At 39.3% G+C, this 15,389-nt stretch overlaps 1 protein-coding gene and 1 pseudogene across 1 annotated transcript; one reads left to right on the top strand and one right to left on the bottom strand.

Moving 5' to 3' along the window:
* Positions 1-3,621: 3,621 nt before the first annotated feature.
* On the top strand, positions 3,622-3,932 carry LOC128776905 (M-phase-specific PLK1-interacting protein-like; the record flags this gene model as incomplete). Its single annotated transcript, XM_053901865.1, has 1 exon — positions 3,622-3,932. A coding segment is annotated over one exon (303 nt), but the record flags the coding sequence as incomplete, so codon positions are not given.
* A 10,012-nt stretch (positions 3,933-13,944) lies between these two features.
* LOC109272568 (heterogeneous nuclear ribonucleoprotein A3-like) lies at positions 13,945-15,176 on the bottom strand (annotated as a pseudogene).
* Between the last annotated feature and the right edge of the window lie 213 nt (positions 15,177-15,389).

Genomic DNA, 15,389 nt, shown 5'->3' with positions numbered 1-15,389 from the left:
AGTTCAGGGAAATGCAAAAAAGCACTATAATCACATTTTATAGGCATTTTAAAAAGAAACAGAGAAAGCATAAATTAAAATTAACTATGATATTGTAAGACTGAACCTTGCAGATTTTACAGAATGGGAATCATGCCACACACTTGTGACAGGTCACTTTACTATACCTTAAAAGTCCTGATTTACAAGAAATATCCTGCACTTTTCATGCTCTAGTGAACAAAGCTATCTCCAAAGTTGAAGCCTTAGCTATGATCCCAATTATATAAATTTAGGAAACAGTTTACTGAAATTCAGACCTATAGCAGAAAGTAAATGCAAGGCTCTTGCAAAGTGGCTTCCACTCCTAACTTCAAATGTGAATGTGTTTCATCTGAGGCAACTGTGCAACAATTATCTAAACAGCTATTATCAAGGTTACATGGGAATAACTCTGTTCCTATCACCAAAAAGTGCCCAGAGAAACGTACCAGACTCATATGACACCTTTGCTCTAATTAGACTTTAAAGTCTAATTAGATAATGCACACTTTCTCCCTTCCTGTCTGGGGAATGACCAAATATCAAGTATCAAAAGTGGACTTGGGCAGAGTGATTCGGTAAGACCAGCCGGATAGGAAAAACATACTCCCTTAGACTATGCTTTTACTTCAATAAGTGATAGTGTTTCACTTTCGTTGGCATTGTTTTCTTTTGTGTCAGAAACTGTAAAGCCAAGTACTTCACCCTATTTGTGAGGACCGGTAAAACATGTCCCTTGCAACTCTTAATACAGCAGCCAAATTGCTAAGAGAATCTTAAAGGATAGAGATCAGAACTAATCAGCATCAGGGCCTTAGCAAAGCAGCTAGAGTCTACTCAAAACTTCAGACTTCAAAGAAGACAAAAGTTGGTTTCCACACAAGTTCCCATCAATGTTGACAAGGTCATGGATGTCAACCTGTATCAGGCCTTTTTCATGACTTGCTGCTATAACAATAGTGTGTATTGAGAGAAGATTTTCATGCCAAGAAACCACTCTGATTCTTTTTAATTTGCCATCAAAAAACATCACAAGTCTTCTAGTTAAATATAGAAACTGGTCTTTACATTTCCCTAAGCCTCTAGGAGATGATCTCTATTGATATTACCAGAAGGGAACTCATTCTGGATGTCCCGGAGCACAGGGAGGTACAGGTAGCCTTTGCCTGTTGCAATTTGATGTTGATATTTTGGTTCTTTTGTGCTCCTGTTGTCCCCTGGTTCAGTAATGGGACAGTGAGCAGAGGAAGTGGCTGAGGGATCCTATAATAGTTTTTTTTTTTTTCATGTTTACTTATTTATTTTGAGAGGGAGAGAGAGAGACCATGAGTAGGGGAGGGGCAAAAAGAGGGAAAGAGAATCTCAAGTAGTCTCAGTGTTGTTAGCCCAGAGCCTGATGCAGGCTCAATCCCAGGAACCATGAGATCATGATCTGAGCCAAAATCAAGAGTCAAACACTCAACCATCTGAGCCACCCAGGTGCCCCTATCCCATAGTAGTTTTGCAGTCATAGGAATTCTCTTGCCCCAGACCTGCACATTCTTTGCCCTGTTGCCCATAAATAACAGGCTGCACAACATAATCACCAAAGCCACTGATTTTCCAAGACAAATGACCAATAAATTTTGATTAAAAACTTATAGTTCTGGGGCGCCTGGGTGGCGCAGTCGGTTAAGCGTCCGACTTCAGCCAGGTCACGATCTTGCGGTCCGTGAGTTCGAGCCCCGCATCAGGCTCTGGGCGGATGGCTCGGAGCCTGGAGCCTGTTTCTGATTCTGTGTCTCCCTCTCTCTCTGACCCTCCCCCGTTCATGCTCTGTCTCTCTCTGTCCCAAAAATAAATTAAAAATGTTGAAAAAATTTAAAAAAAAAAAAACAAAAAACTTATAGTTCTGTATCAAACCTCTGCTACAGTAATCACAGAGTCATGACATTGGTTAGCAACACATGGATTACGAGATAATATTTTGACAATTCATGGTTAAATATAATTTTCAAAAAAAAAGATAAAATCATAACTTTCATAGATACAAAGATGAATGTGTATTAAAGATTTTATTTAATTTAATGAGGAAACTGAGGAGGATTTACAACCAATCAAAGCAGAAGTCAAAAAAGCACAAATTTTCATGGAGTAAGGAAATGGGAAATGAATGCGCAAATGAAGGCAAAACTAGCTTCTTCCACAGTGGAGGATAGTCAATTGAACCTCTACTACACAGGACAGAATTTGCATGTCTATAGACAAGAATTTTTTTTTACATGACTATCAGTTATCTACAATTTACAGAACTGTAAAGCCCCCATAGAATCAGAATCAGATAACATAGAAGGGTGTCCCCTAGATAGTGCATAGTTTTTCACTGAAGCACAAAATTGTTCCTACAACATCTATGTTTATACCAACTTGAGATTAAAGAAGTAATGGATAGGTAACTGTTGTCCAAGTAAACAGTCTGAAAGAATGGTACAAATTATCAAAGATCTTTCAAGGAGCATGACCAATAAGACTTTCCCAGTTTTGTACCATTAAAATGTCACTCCATGTTCAACAATAGTATTAAATACTATTATGTGTGTAATTGTACATACAGTTAGTTCCACAATGCTGGTTGAACCATTTTGTTCCATGTTCCTTGAGGAGCCGCAGCCCCAAACTGTTGAGACACTGTTCTATCTGCACCTAAACTTCACTCATCTCTTTTCTCTTTCTTTCTTCCTTTTCTTTCTTTCTTTCTTTCTTTCTTTCTTTCTTTCTTTCTTTCTTTCTTTCTTTCTTTCTCTCTTTCTTTTACCACAAGAGTAGGATCTGAATAAAAAAGAGCTCCTGGCTCCTGGAACCATAACTGAGATAATGACGACTCTTACGTGCAGTGTTCCAAGTTCAGATGCCATATTGATTGACAATAAATGTCTTCCTCCAGCATCTCCTCTAGTATCATTTGGCTTTGATTTTACTTACTTTTATTTTATTTTATTTTATTTTATTTTATTTTATTTTATTTTATTTTATTCTATTCTATTCTATTCTATTCTGCTCCACCAACCAAGGTCTCACAACTCCATAAAGTCAGGGAAGCATTAATTCCTCCCTAGTCACTACAATTGCTGAAATGGAGTCAGCTGATATTTCCACAGTTGTTTGTACAGCTCAGAGACAACTTTATGAATGCCATACCCTTCCTTGACATTATAAGCCAAATGGAGACAAGTGGAAATATATGCCATAGGCCTGCCTAATAACTGGCACGTGTCAGGATCATATTTTTAAAATATTGAACTGATGCAGTTTTGGTCTCATAACCTTTAGTAATTCCTGGTTTCCCTGAAGCTCCCTACATATAGCCTAGAAGAAAGAGGCCAACTGAGTCTCTTCATCAGTTCACAGAAGACACAACTGTTTCAAAGCAAAAGCAAAGGGACTAAGGGAAGCAGCTTCCGGGGTACCCGGGCGTAGGCGACCACAGCTACCCTCCTCTTGTGATGGTGGGGGACTGTGTGCCACACGCTGCCTGTGGTTTGGGCCGGGTCTAGGCCTACAGGAGCAGCCAATCTCCACCACAGGGCAGCAGCTTCCTGGAGTAGAAGGAAAGAGGGGTGATTTGGGTCTCAGTACCCTGGTAGCTATTCTGGCTCCTACTCCAAGTCACCCGTGGGGTTGCAATTCGGATATTCCCCAGGGCAGCAGGAAACCCACCCCGAGGGTTCTTCAAGGACATCTACACCCTTTGGATCAGTGTGTGGTGGAGAAAAAAGAATGTCTAATGAGTGGGAAAGTTATTTCAAGCCTTCAATGCTTGAAGACCCTTGGGCTGGCCTTGAACCCATATCTGTAGTGGATTTTAACCAACAATACAACAGTATTCAAACATTCAGAGGCAGAAAAGGAAGATACTTTTGTTAACATTTCTGAAATTCATCTAGAAGCTTCCCATGTCAGGAACATCTTGGACAAAACTTTCACTTGTGTAATTACATTGAACTTAAGATGGTGACTTTGAATATTTAGTTGGGTCTTCTTGATATTTTTCATCATATCAAGTATTGTTGATATTAGAGAAGACATACAGTAGAATAATTTGCAGTATTTAGCTCTTTAGAAGTGCCTACCACATTTTAGAGAATTTACAGTTTCCAAATATTTCACGTTCACAGTTATATAATGGACATGTGTCTTTCAATGGTTTTCCAATGTTTTAAAATAAAACATTTTGTCTTTTTAGAAAAAAAAAAAAAAGCAAAGGGACTAAGTTGCAAGTGCTTGATAAGGTACAGTAATGGTTTTGTTTTGAATTGCAACAAGATTTGACTGGCAAGATATCAGCCAAAGCCCAAAAGACTTTTTTTTTCTTTTAGAGTTTATAACAACAGTGCCATTTAGAAAATAAGGAAGGGCAGAATTTTAGCCCCACAAGAAGGATTAAAGACCTTTCTAGGTTGGGGGAAGAGGAGCGTTCACATACATAGTCTGCTCCTTGGTTCCTTCCTTTTACCCTGGATGAAATTCAGGCAGTCCCAGAATTTTTCTGGTCATTCTTACATAACAAAAAGCCCAAATGGTTACATCAAGTTGCAAACAAAATATCAATTCAGGGAAAAAAAAGTAATCTGGTAATAAAAGCAATCTCAAGTAATTATCAATTTAATTTGATTTAACAATTCAACTTTCCCCTCTTTCAACTGGGGTCTTTATAGGTAGCCCCAAAGAATAGAACATGATGCTATTTCCCCAACATAGGCTTCTACCCCTATCTTGCTACCTTGCTAGCTGTGTTTTCTGACTCATCAAAGGTCAAAGCAGGAGGAGGAGAAAAGGGAAAGAGGAGCAGGGAAGGAGAACAGGAAAGTTAGTACTTGATCAAGACTATCCATGGTCCTTGCCCTCTGGTCTGACAGATGTCCAAAGCTGGCTCTAACTTATAGTACCTTTTGTGAGCCCCTTCAGAAATCCTCACTGGGAATATTCAACTTCATTTCTAGTCCTGGTGAATACATTTTCCTTTGCCTAGCTGCTCCACCTCAGCATTCCACCATCCGTTCTCTCCCTTGGGTTCCTATCACTCAGTCCAGGCTTAGACAAGATTTAAAAGAGCCCCAGGTCTGTTCTTTCTCCCAATGACTGTATCTGATGGAGTAAACACACACGCATCCTTTGCTCCCACCTTGGATCAGCTGGATAGTCCACATTCCTGCCTTTTACATTTTTCAGTCGGAAGTCAGACACCAGTCCACACTGCCACCCTCCTCCCACCAAACTGCATGAATCATGTATCAAGATTTCTGAGAAACTCTTCTCTCCAGGTTTGAGATGAGGGAAAACGAGGTACAGAAAGCTTACAACAGAGCTCTGTTCAAAAACATCCTCTGTCAATCCCTTCTTCCCATTTCCAATGCTATCCTTTAGAACTTCAATATGAGAAAGGTTTAGAAACTTCCTTCAAATTTTACAAATTCTATTCTGTGATCTCACAATCCACTCTGCCATCTGGCATTTGTCATTTTAAGATCCCAGCTTAAACTTCCATTTATAGATCCTATTACAAGTGTTTTCTACTATTAGAGGAAACAAGGACTCATGAACAACATAGGTTAAGTATAGAGGGGGAAAAAAAGAAAGTTAAATGTTAACACATCTAAGTTATGACTAAGTATTAACCCACCTCAATTCTTATTTGCCCTCAGTACAATATATGCATGTAATAAGAGAGTCCTGGAAAACAGGGGTCCACAAAAAAAAAAAAAAAAAAAAACAATGGAAACAGAAAGTACCTCTCTGGAGAAAAAGCAATAAAAGAAAAGGATAAACAAGTTGGCAACCATCTGCAAAAAGATCAGGTGTCCTCTCCTCCATCAACAACAAAATAGTTTGTGTACCCATAGCTCGGCAACCCCAGAAAGATGTATGGAGAATAATTTAGTGAGTTGATGCCTACTGCTCCATCTGTATCTTCAATGGAAGTAAGAGGTAAAAATGTTCACAGCCAAAAAACAAACAAACAAACAAAAACAAAAACAGCAGAGTCAGGAGCAACAGTAAAGGGAAATGATGGTTCTAAGGGAGTGAACTTGGGGCGCCTGGATGGCCCAGGAAGAAAAGCACATGACTCTTGACCTTGAGGTTGTGAGTTCAAATTCCCAGATTGGGTATAGAGATTACTTAAATTAAAAAAAACCAATGGAGTGAACTTGAAAGAAAATTCTGAATTACAAGATTTGCTGCTTGCTGGGCATCTCAGGAAATGCTGGGTGACAGCCCAGACTGAGTGTGCCCATGAGCTTAACTACCCACCTATAAGAGTTAAGTGACATTATTTGTAAATTAGATAAGTGAGTTGTACAGTGTGGAGTCCTACATGTGTGAACTTAACTTCCTAATGTTTGATATGATTCCATTTACTAATGTTCTTAATATAACTTCATTGTCAGTATTAAAAACACTGTTTCAGATGTAACCAACAGCTCTAAGAAAGGGTAACTACACCACCCAGCAACATTCCATTAAAGCTGGAGCAACTCATGAAAGACTGGACAGAAAAAGAGAACATTAGTATTTTAACTCTTGTGCAATTCTTGTGGTTGCTGTTAAAGTAATATGCATGAAGGAGAGTTCCCAGGGTGGTATCAACAGAATTAAGGACCACCACATGAAGCCTTGCTCATGGCTTATCCGTGTGTTTAGAAATTTGCTTCTACTAGGGGTGCCTGGGTGGCTCAGTCGGATGAGCATCAGACTTTGATCATCAGGTCATAATCTCATGGTTCGTGAGTTCGAGCCCCACATCAGTCTCTGTGCTGACAGCTCAGAGCCTGGAGCCTGCTTCAGATTCTGTGTCTCCCTCTCTCTCTGCCCCTCCCCTGCTCATGCTCTGTGTGTATGTGTCTGTGTCTCTCTCTCAAAAATAAACTTTTAAAAAAATAATAATAATTAATTAAAAAGAAAGAAATTTTGCTTCCACTCAATAGTCATCTCTTAACCTAGTTTTCTTCCCATGGAATCTAATGAATCTACTCCCTTTGATCCCTTCTATTTTATTCACTATTGCCATGTAGCAAATTACTCCATAAGTTAGCACCTTAAAACAACCATTTTATTATCCTGATGAATTCTGTGAGTCAGGAATTACAACAGGGCACAGTGAATAAGACTTGCCTCTGCTTCCATGGTATTTCATGTCTTAGATAGGAAGATTCAACAGCTAGGACTGACTTTCTGGCATGGGAGGGAAAGAAGTGCTAGTTACCTAGAGGTATAATCACTCACATGTCTGGCTGGTGATGCTGCCTGTCAGATCTTAGCTGGTGCTGAGCAGCTACACATGGCATCTCGTGTGACCTAGATTTTCTCCCATCATGGCAGCATGGGAACTTACATGGTGGTTCAGGGTTCCAAAACCTGAATCTACATCACTTCTCTGGCCTAGCTTCAGAAGTGACACAGCATCACTTCTGCTGCATCTATTGGTTAAGTGAGTCACAAGCCAGCTGAGATTCAAAGGAAGGGGAAATGTACTCTCTCAATAGTAGGGGTGTCAAAGAAATTGCAGCCAATTTTTAAAAACTGCCACACTTTCGGGGCGCCTGGGTGGCTCAGTCGGTTGAGTGTCCGACTTCCGCTCGGGTCATGATCTCGCGGTCCGTGAGTTCAAGACCCGCGTCGGGCTCTGTGCTGACAGCTCAGAGCCTGGAGCCTGTTTCAGATTCTGTGTCTCCCTCTCTCTCTGACCCTCCCCCGTTCATGCTCTGTCTCTCTCTGTCTCAAAAATAAATAAACGTTAAAAAAAAAAAAAACTGCCACACTTTCTTGACCATCACTTGAACACATGCAAGATTATCCTGAATGCACATCTACTTTTATTTTTGTCATTATTTCCCCATTTTGAGTTATCAAAGTAAGGTAAGGCTTCTCTGAGATAAATCACTGTTTTCGTCTCCATTTATCACCTCAACCTTGCCAAGTATACACACAGGCACATAAACATACATACTCACACACTACAGTTTTCAGGGAATTAATTAAGCAATGATCTTTAAGATTCAGGAAAATGGTCAGAGTCAATTTTTTTTTCCACTGCAAAGGGAAGCAAATCTTGAACTGTTCACCATCAACAAAATTTACCTTTTCCTCTTTCAGAAAATCTTAGCAAGCTTTCTTTTCTTTCTTTTTTTTTTTTTTAATATACATCCAAGTTAGTTAGCATATAGTGCAATAATGGTTTCAGGACTAGGTTCCAGTGATTGCATAAGAATCACTCTAGTTCTTAGCAATCCTTCTTTTGTGGCTTCTTGGAGTGTCATTTGCTGCTCCCTGATTATGGCAAAGCCAAGGACTTAGAGGATAACTGCCCTGCCCACAGATCAATGAAAATGCAAAAAGAAAATACCTGTAACTTTTATTTAGTAAATTTACCAAACTATTCTATACTTGTTTTTACCAGATTATGCAAGGATAATGCAGGAATTCCAACCATGTCCCTGAATGGACAGTGATAAGCAGCACTGACAGTGAAATGGAAGAAACACAAAATGCTCCAGGGTTATCCAGCCTCGGTTGAAGTCATTATCCCAGGGGAATGAATCCATATCTCACAGGAGAGTTTACATTTACAAGGCTAGTTTAGAGGAAACTGATGTAAAGCAGAATATGAATGCCATAGGAAAGACTCAAAATGCTTTGGGGATTAAAAGGGTAAAAAAAATCACATACGTTAGAGGAATTATGAAAGACCTCATAGAAGAAGTGGCTACACACAGACAGCCAACCAACAGTTTAGGGCTCCACCCTTAAATATAATGAATGCCTAAGATTCATCAGATGTTTCTGGAAAACAGCAACATGTTTTAGAAAGACCCAAACAAGCAAATAATATGAAAAGAAAGGGAGAAAGAAAACTTAAAATTTTTGAGGAGTGGGAGGGAAAAGGAGGACACAATACAAAGAAGAGATAAAAACTTATAAAGAATAGCTTCAGAGAAATAAGAGAAGAGTAGCCTGAAAAAAAGAACAGGTACAAAGAAAACAGATAATCCAAGAACAGGAAAGACCTCTTGGAAATTAAACATTTGTATACTAGGGGCATCTGGGTAGCTCAGTTGGTTGAGTGTCTCACTTTTGATTTCAGCTCAGGTCATGATCCCAGGGTTGTAGGACTGAGCCCCGCATCAGGCTTCACACAGAGCATGGAGCCTGCTTAAGATTCTCTCTCTGTCCCCTCCCCCACTCACACACACTTTCTCTCTCTCTCTCTCTCTCTCTCTCTCTCTTAAAAAAAAAATCTATACACTAAAAACTTTCTAATTAAATAGAAGGATTAGAGGGGTGCCTGGGTGGCTCAGTCGGTTAAGCGTCCAACTTCAGCTCAGGTCGTGATCTCACAGTCCGTGAGTTCGAGCCCCGTGTGGGGCTCTGTGCTGATAGTTCAGAGCCTGGAGCCTGTTTCAGATTCTGTGTCTCCCTCTCTCTCTGACCCTCCCCTGTTCATGCTCTGTCTCTGTCTCAAAAATAAATAAATGCTAAAAAAAAAATTTTAAATAGAAGGGTCAGAAAATAAAGTCTTTCCAGAAAGTAGAGAAGAAGAAAGCAGGGGAATAGGAGAAAGTTACAAAAGATAAGAAAATTGAATAATCAGTCCTGATTATGGAACATCTGATAGTTCTGAGTACCAGGAAGAGGAAAAAAGACCAAATGAAAGAGTGATAATCTAACAAATAATTCAAGACAACTAGTGGTGCTGAGGACAGAAGTCTGTAGCCTAAAAGGACTTGGCCAAGTGACCAACACCATTAATTTCAAAAGCCCCATTCCAAGGACAGCATCACATAAGTAGTGACTACTGGGGATAACATGAAAATCCTTTAAATCTTCAGAAGAGAGAATAAAGGTCACATACAAATGTTCAGAAATGAGAATGGTGTTGATCTTCTCAATAATGACCTTAGATGACAGAAGACAAAAGATCAGAAGTCTTAAAGTTTTTGAAAGATATGTCTTGCAACTTATAATCAACTTAGAATTTCCACCTGGCTAGGCTTTAGAGTGGACTAAAAAGCATTTACAGACATACAAAGGGTAACAAGTTTACTTCCTTTATTAGAAAATTAAAATGTGTCCAGCAAAATAAGTAAATAAATCAAGAAACAGAAAAATCATGGTTTCTAAAAACCAGGGTGTCTACTTTAGGAATGAGTCAAAGAATAGTTGCAGGATGACAGCCAACACAGAGAACCAGTCAAGAGGACTCTGGGAGGAAAGTTCCCAGAAAAAACAAAGTTAATATACTATGTGACTTGCCTAGCTTTGGAGAAATTATTGAGAGGAGTTTGACAAATCTCATGGAAAAAATTAAGGATAAGTACTGAAAGGTACACAAGCATAAAGCAAATGTTACAATCATCAACTCCAGGAAGAACAAGCACAAGAACTCTAAACGCAAAGAAGTTAAATCATAATACATTATTTGGCTCAGGAGTAAACAATATTTGCATAGTATGATGCTATCCAATTATTGAACCAAAAATTATAATTCTATTATGATGGTGGAGTGCTGCTGTCTACCCAATATTCCTTCCTTCCCTGTCCCACCTTCTTCCACTTAGGTTTTTTGTTGTTGTTGTTACGTTTGTTTATTTATTTTGAGAGAGACAGAGACAGCAAGTGGGGGAGGGGCAAAGAGAGAGGGGAGAGAGTGGGGGAGAGAATTGCAAGTAGGCTCCCTGCCGTAGGCACAGAGTCTGACTGGGGCTCAAACTCACAAACCATGAGATCATGACCTGAGCTGAAACCAAGAGTTAAATGTTTAGCCAACAGCCACCCAGCTGCCCCTTCTACCTAGGTTTTGTTCAGGTATCTACAATTTTCTTTCTGGCAACATTCTTTAGGAGAGGTTGATCCCAATACCACACCCAAAAGGTAAATTTAGTTAGTCCCAATCATGATAATCCCATCCATCTCTTCAGTTGTGATAGTTTTAGGAAGAGACTTAGATCCAAGTCAGTTAGTTGAAGGGCTTCTTAAACAGAAGTGCAAGGAAGAGTCAGTCTCCTCTTCTTTCTGTGAATATATGTTAAAGACAACTAAATTTGCTACCACCATTCAGCAATCATGAGGGCAACTTAAAGACAAAGTCAACACCCCAACGATAGGAAAACAAAGCTCAGAAGTACTCATGTTTTGATGATGCACTGAATTATGCAGCTTTGAGAGACACTGTGTTTAGATTTCTGTTAAATAGAAATAATAAATGTCTTTTTTAAGCCAGTAGAGTCAGGGTTTTCTGTAATCCTCACTTGAAAGCATTCTAATTGTTTTGGGTTTTTTTATGGTGGGGGTATGCAGAGGAAGGAGGGTGCAGCCTGATACTCTGAGTACTAAACTGTTAAATCCACATCTACCATAACAGGACATATATAATATACTATCTAAAATTATTAAATCAAGATAAAGCAGTATAAATTCCACATTTAGAAACACAGAGGCAAATATTTGGAAAAACAGTTAAAATACTAAATAGTGGGTAGTTTTAGGAAGTTAGGAATAAGAGTTGCAGAAAATTGAGGTAATACTATTTATTTTTAATTATGTGGATGATTGCTTTGATAAAAATAAAAAATAATTACAATAAACAAATCAGCAAACAAAAATACAGATGTGATTTTCCAAAGTAACTGTAAAGAAAGGTTGAGCACCCCATGTAGCTATCAAAGTAGCCATTAACATCCCACAAAAGCCAAACGAACTAGTCTTCAAGAAGTTAATATACTAGTCATAACCACATGGATCTTACAGTACCAATGGTTCAGATTGGGGAGAAACCCAAATCTTTTTAACTACACAATGCAATCCTCAGATGGTGTCAGACAGAATTAGAACATGATGATATGATTACAAGGTGACATGATGAGGGCTAGGTTAAGGTCACATGACTTCTCAGAATTCTTTCCCCAAGTTACTTGCTAACTGTCAATTTCATTCTTTTTTTTTTAATTAAAAAATGTCTTCCTGCTCTCATTTCTCTATAATGCAAATATGAAATTTTGCACTCAAGATCTCAGTATTTTTTTCTTTTTTCAAATTTTTTATTTAAATTCTAGTTAGTTAATATACAGTGCAATATTGGTTTTAGGAGTAGAATTCAGTGGTTCATCATTTAATAAAACACCCAGTGCTCATCATAACAAGTACCCTCCTTAACACCCATCACCCACCTCCCTCTATCAACCCTCAGTTTGTTTCCTAAAGTTAAAAATCTCTTATGGTTTCCCTTCCTCTCCCTTTTTCCCCCTCCCATATGTTTATCTCTTTTGTTTGTTAAATTCCACATGAGTGAAATCATATGGTATTTGTCTCTCTCTGACTGACTTATTTCACTTAGCATAATACACCCTAGCTCCATCCACGTTGTTGCAAATGGCAAGATTTCATTCTTTTTGATGGCTGAGTAATATTCCATTATATATATATATATATACCACATCTTCTTTATCCATTCATCCGTCGATGGACATTTGGGTTCTTTCCATAGTTTGGCAACTGTTGATAATGCTGCTATAAACAACAGGGTATATGCACGCCTTCGAATCTCTATTTTTGTACCCTTTGGGTAAATACCTAGTAGTGCAATTGCTGAGTCATAGGATAGTTTTGTTTTTAACTTTTGAGGAATCTCCATATTGATTTTCAGAGTGTCTGTACCAGTTTGCATTCCCACCAACAGTGTAGAGTGTCCTCCTTTCTCCACATCCTCACCAACATCTGTTGTTTCTTGTGTTAATTTTAGCCATTCTAACAGGTGTGAGGTGGTATCTCATCGTAGTTTTGATTTGCATTTCCCTGATGATGAGTGATGTGGAGCTCTTTTCATGTGTCTGTTAGCCATCTAGATGTCTTCTTTGGAAAAATGTCTATTCATGTCTTCTACCCATTTCTTAACTGGGTTATTTGTTTTGTGGGTGTTGAGTTTGATAAGTTCTTTATAGATTTTGGATACTAACCCTTTATAAGATATGCCATATGTAAATACCTTCTCCCATTCCATAGGCTGCCTTTTAGTTTTATTGCTTTTGTCCTTTGCTGTGCAGAGGAATTTTATCTTGATGAAGTCCCAGTAGTTCATTTTTGCTTTTGTTTCCCTTGCCTCTGACGATATGTCTAGTAAGAAGTTGCTCCAGCCAAGGTGAAAGAGATTACTGCCTGTGCCCATGAATGGGGGAGGGTCAGAGAGAGGGAGACACAGAATCTGAAACAGGCTCCAGGCTCTGAACGGTCAGCACAGAGCCCGATGCGGGACTTGAACTCACGGACCGTGAGATCATGACCTGAGCCAAAGTCGGATGCTTAACCGACTGAGCCACCCAGGTGCCCCTACCCACCACCATTTATTGAAGAGACTGTCTTTTTTCTGTTGGATATTCTTTCCTGTTTTGTTGAAGATTAGTTGACCAAGGTCTCAATGTTTTAAAGGGCTATAACTGAAAAAAGATATCTTCAGCAAACTTCCATGATTTTGCAACTGTCATAAAACATTAAGGTCAGGTGAAAGCATCTGATTTTTGATAGTCAAAGGAAAAAGAATGTAAGATTTGGAGGGAAGAAAAACTTGTCATTTTATCAAATAGTCCGGATGAACTCAATTTATTTATCTCTTGATCTTTGGCAAATTAACAAACAGGATATTAAAATTAACATATTTTTTTTGAAAAGTTAAAAATTCCTTAATTTTTTATTCCTGGTACCACTACCACAATTTACAGGGCAATGTACCTGATGTAATGAAAAGAAAAAGAAAAAGACAAAGCTACAACAGATAAAAGACCTCGGGAATGTACATCTAATTGACACTACATTGCATTAATCAATAGCTGTACTTTTTGCAAACTGTGGCTATGACGGTCCTGAACAAGAAGGGTTTCCTGTTTAAGCTGCGGTAACTTTTCCGACTATGGATCATCGTTCCTTCTGTGGCAGATTTTTACAGTTCCTCTAATGCATTTGGGACAACTGTCTCAAAGTAACCTGCAGCTTTCCTGACAACTCCTCGCTCTCTCTCCTGCTAAGAACTGTAGCCCTTTTCTTCTGAAAATTTTTAGAACCTTCTGCTACCATATCCACCACTTCCACCACCAGATCCATAACCACCACCATAGGGACTGCCCGAGCTTCTTCCACCAAAACTGCCCCCCTTCATGGGTCCATAATTTGATTGCTGTTGTCCACTATAATTTCCAAAATCATTATAGTTCCCACCACCACCATAGTTACCTCCAAAATTTCCTCCTTCATTGTAACCATCATATCCTCCACCACCGCCACCATATCAACCTCCTTGGTTTCCATATCCTGGTCCACCTCCACCATAGCCTCCTCTACTACTATAACCAGGACCACCACCACAGTTGCCACCATCACCTCCAAATCCATTATATCCACCATCACCTCCTCCATAACTACCTCTGCTGCCACCACCTCCACCACCATAGCCTCCTCTTCCACCAAAGTTTCCACCGCGGCCAAAGTTACCACCACCTCCAAAGTTTCCTCCACGACCCATAAAGTTGCCAGATCCACCTCCATGACCTCTTTGCGATCCAGCAGACTGCATTTCTTGTTTAGAAAGGGCCTTTTTCACTTCACAATTATGCCCATTAATTGTGTGGTATTTCTGAACAATTTTATCACTGTATCATGATCATCAAAAGTTACAAAAGCAAATCCTCTCTTTTTTCCACTCTGCCTGTCCTCCATAACTTCTATGGTTTCAATCTTGCCATACTTTTCAAAGTAGTCTCTCAAATTATATTCTTCTGTATCTTCTTTAATACCACCAACAAAAATTTTCTTCACAGTTAGATGGGCACCAGGCTTTACAGAATCCTCTCTAGAAACAGCTCTCTTTGGTTCCACTACACGCCCATCAACCTTGTGTGGTCGAGCACACATTGCTGCATCCACCTCCTCCACACAAGAGTAAGTCACAAAACCAAAACCCCTGGAACGTTTTGTTTGGGGGTCTCTCATCACCACACAATCTGTAAGTGTGCCCCATTTTTCACAATGTTCTCTTAAACTATCATCTGTAGTTTCAAAGCTCAAACCACCAATAAACAGTTTTCTCAACTGTTCTGGTTCCTTTGGATCATGGCCCACCTCCCCTCCAGCGGCGGCGGCGACGGCCAGAGTCGGGCTGGGGGCGACCGGGTGGCGGTTTTACCTCCATTTTGAGACCGGACTCGCCTCTTCCAACTCGAGTTCAATATGGGACCGAGAGGAAGAGCTAAAATTAACATATTTTAAAACAAAATCTCATCACTGATTTCAGCAGTAATATTGCTGAACATTTCAGCAGTAACAATGACCACCAAATGTTTTACCAGATC

Source organism: Panthera pardus, unplaced genomic scaffold, assembly GCF_024362965.1.
Source record: "Panthera pardus isolate Hobbes unplaced genomic scaffold, ASM2436296v1 HiC_scaffold_10, whole genome shotgun sequence".
In the NCBI taxonomy this organism is placed as follows: domain Eukaryota; kingdom Metazoa; phylum Chordata; class Mammalia; order Carnivora; family Felidae; genus Panthera; species Panthera pardus.
The sequence above is the reverse complement of the archived record's forward strand: the minus strand, read 5'-3'. Positions and strand labels throughout refer to the sequence as shown.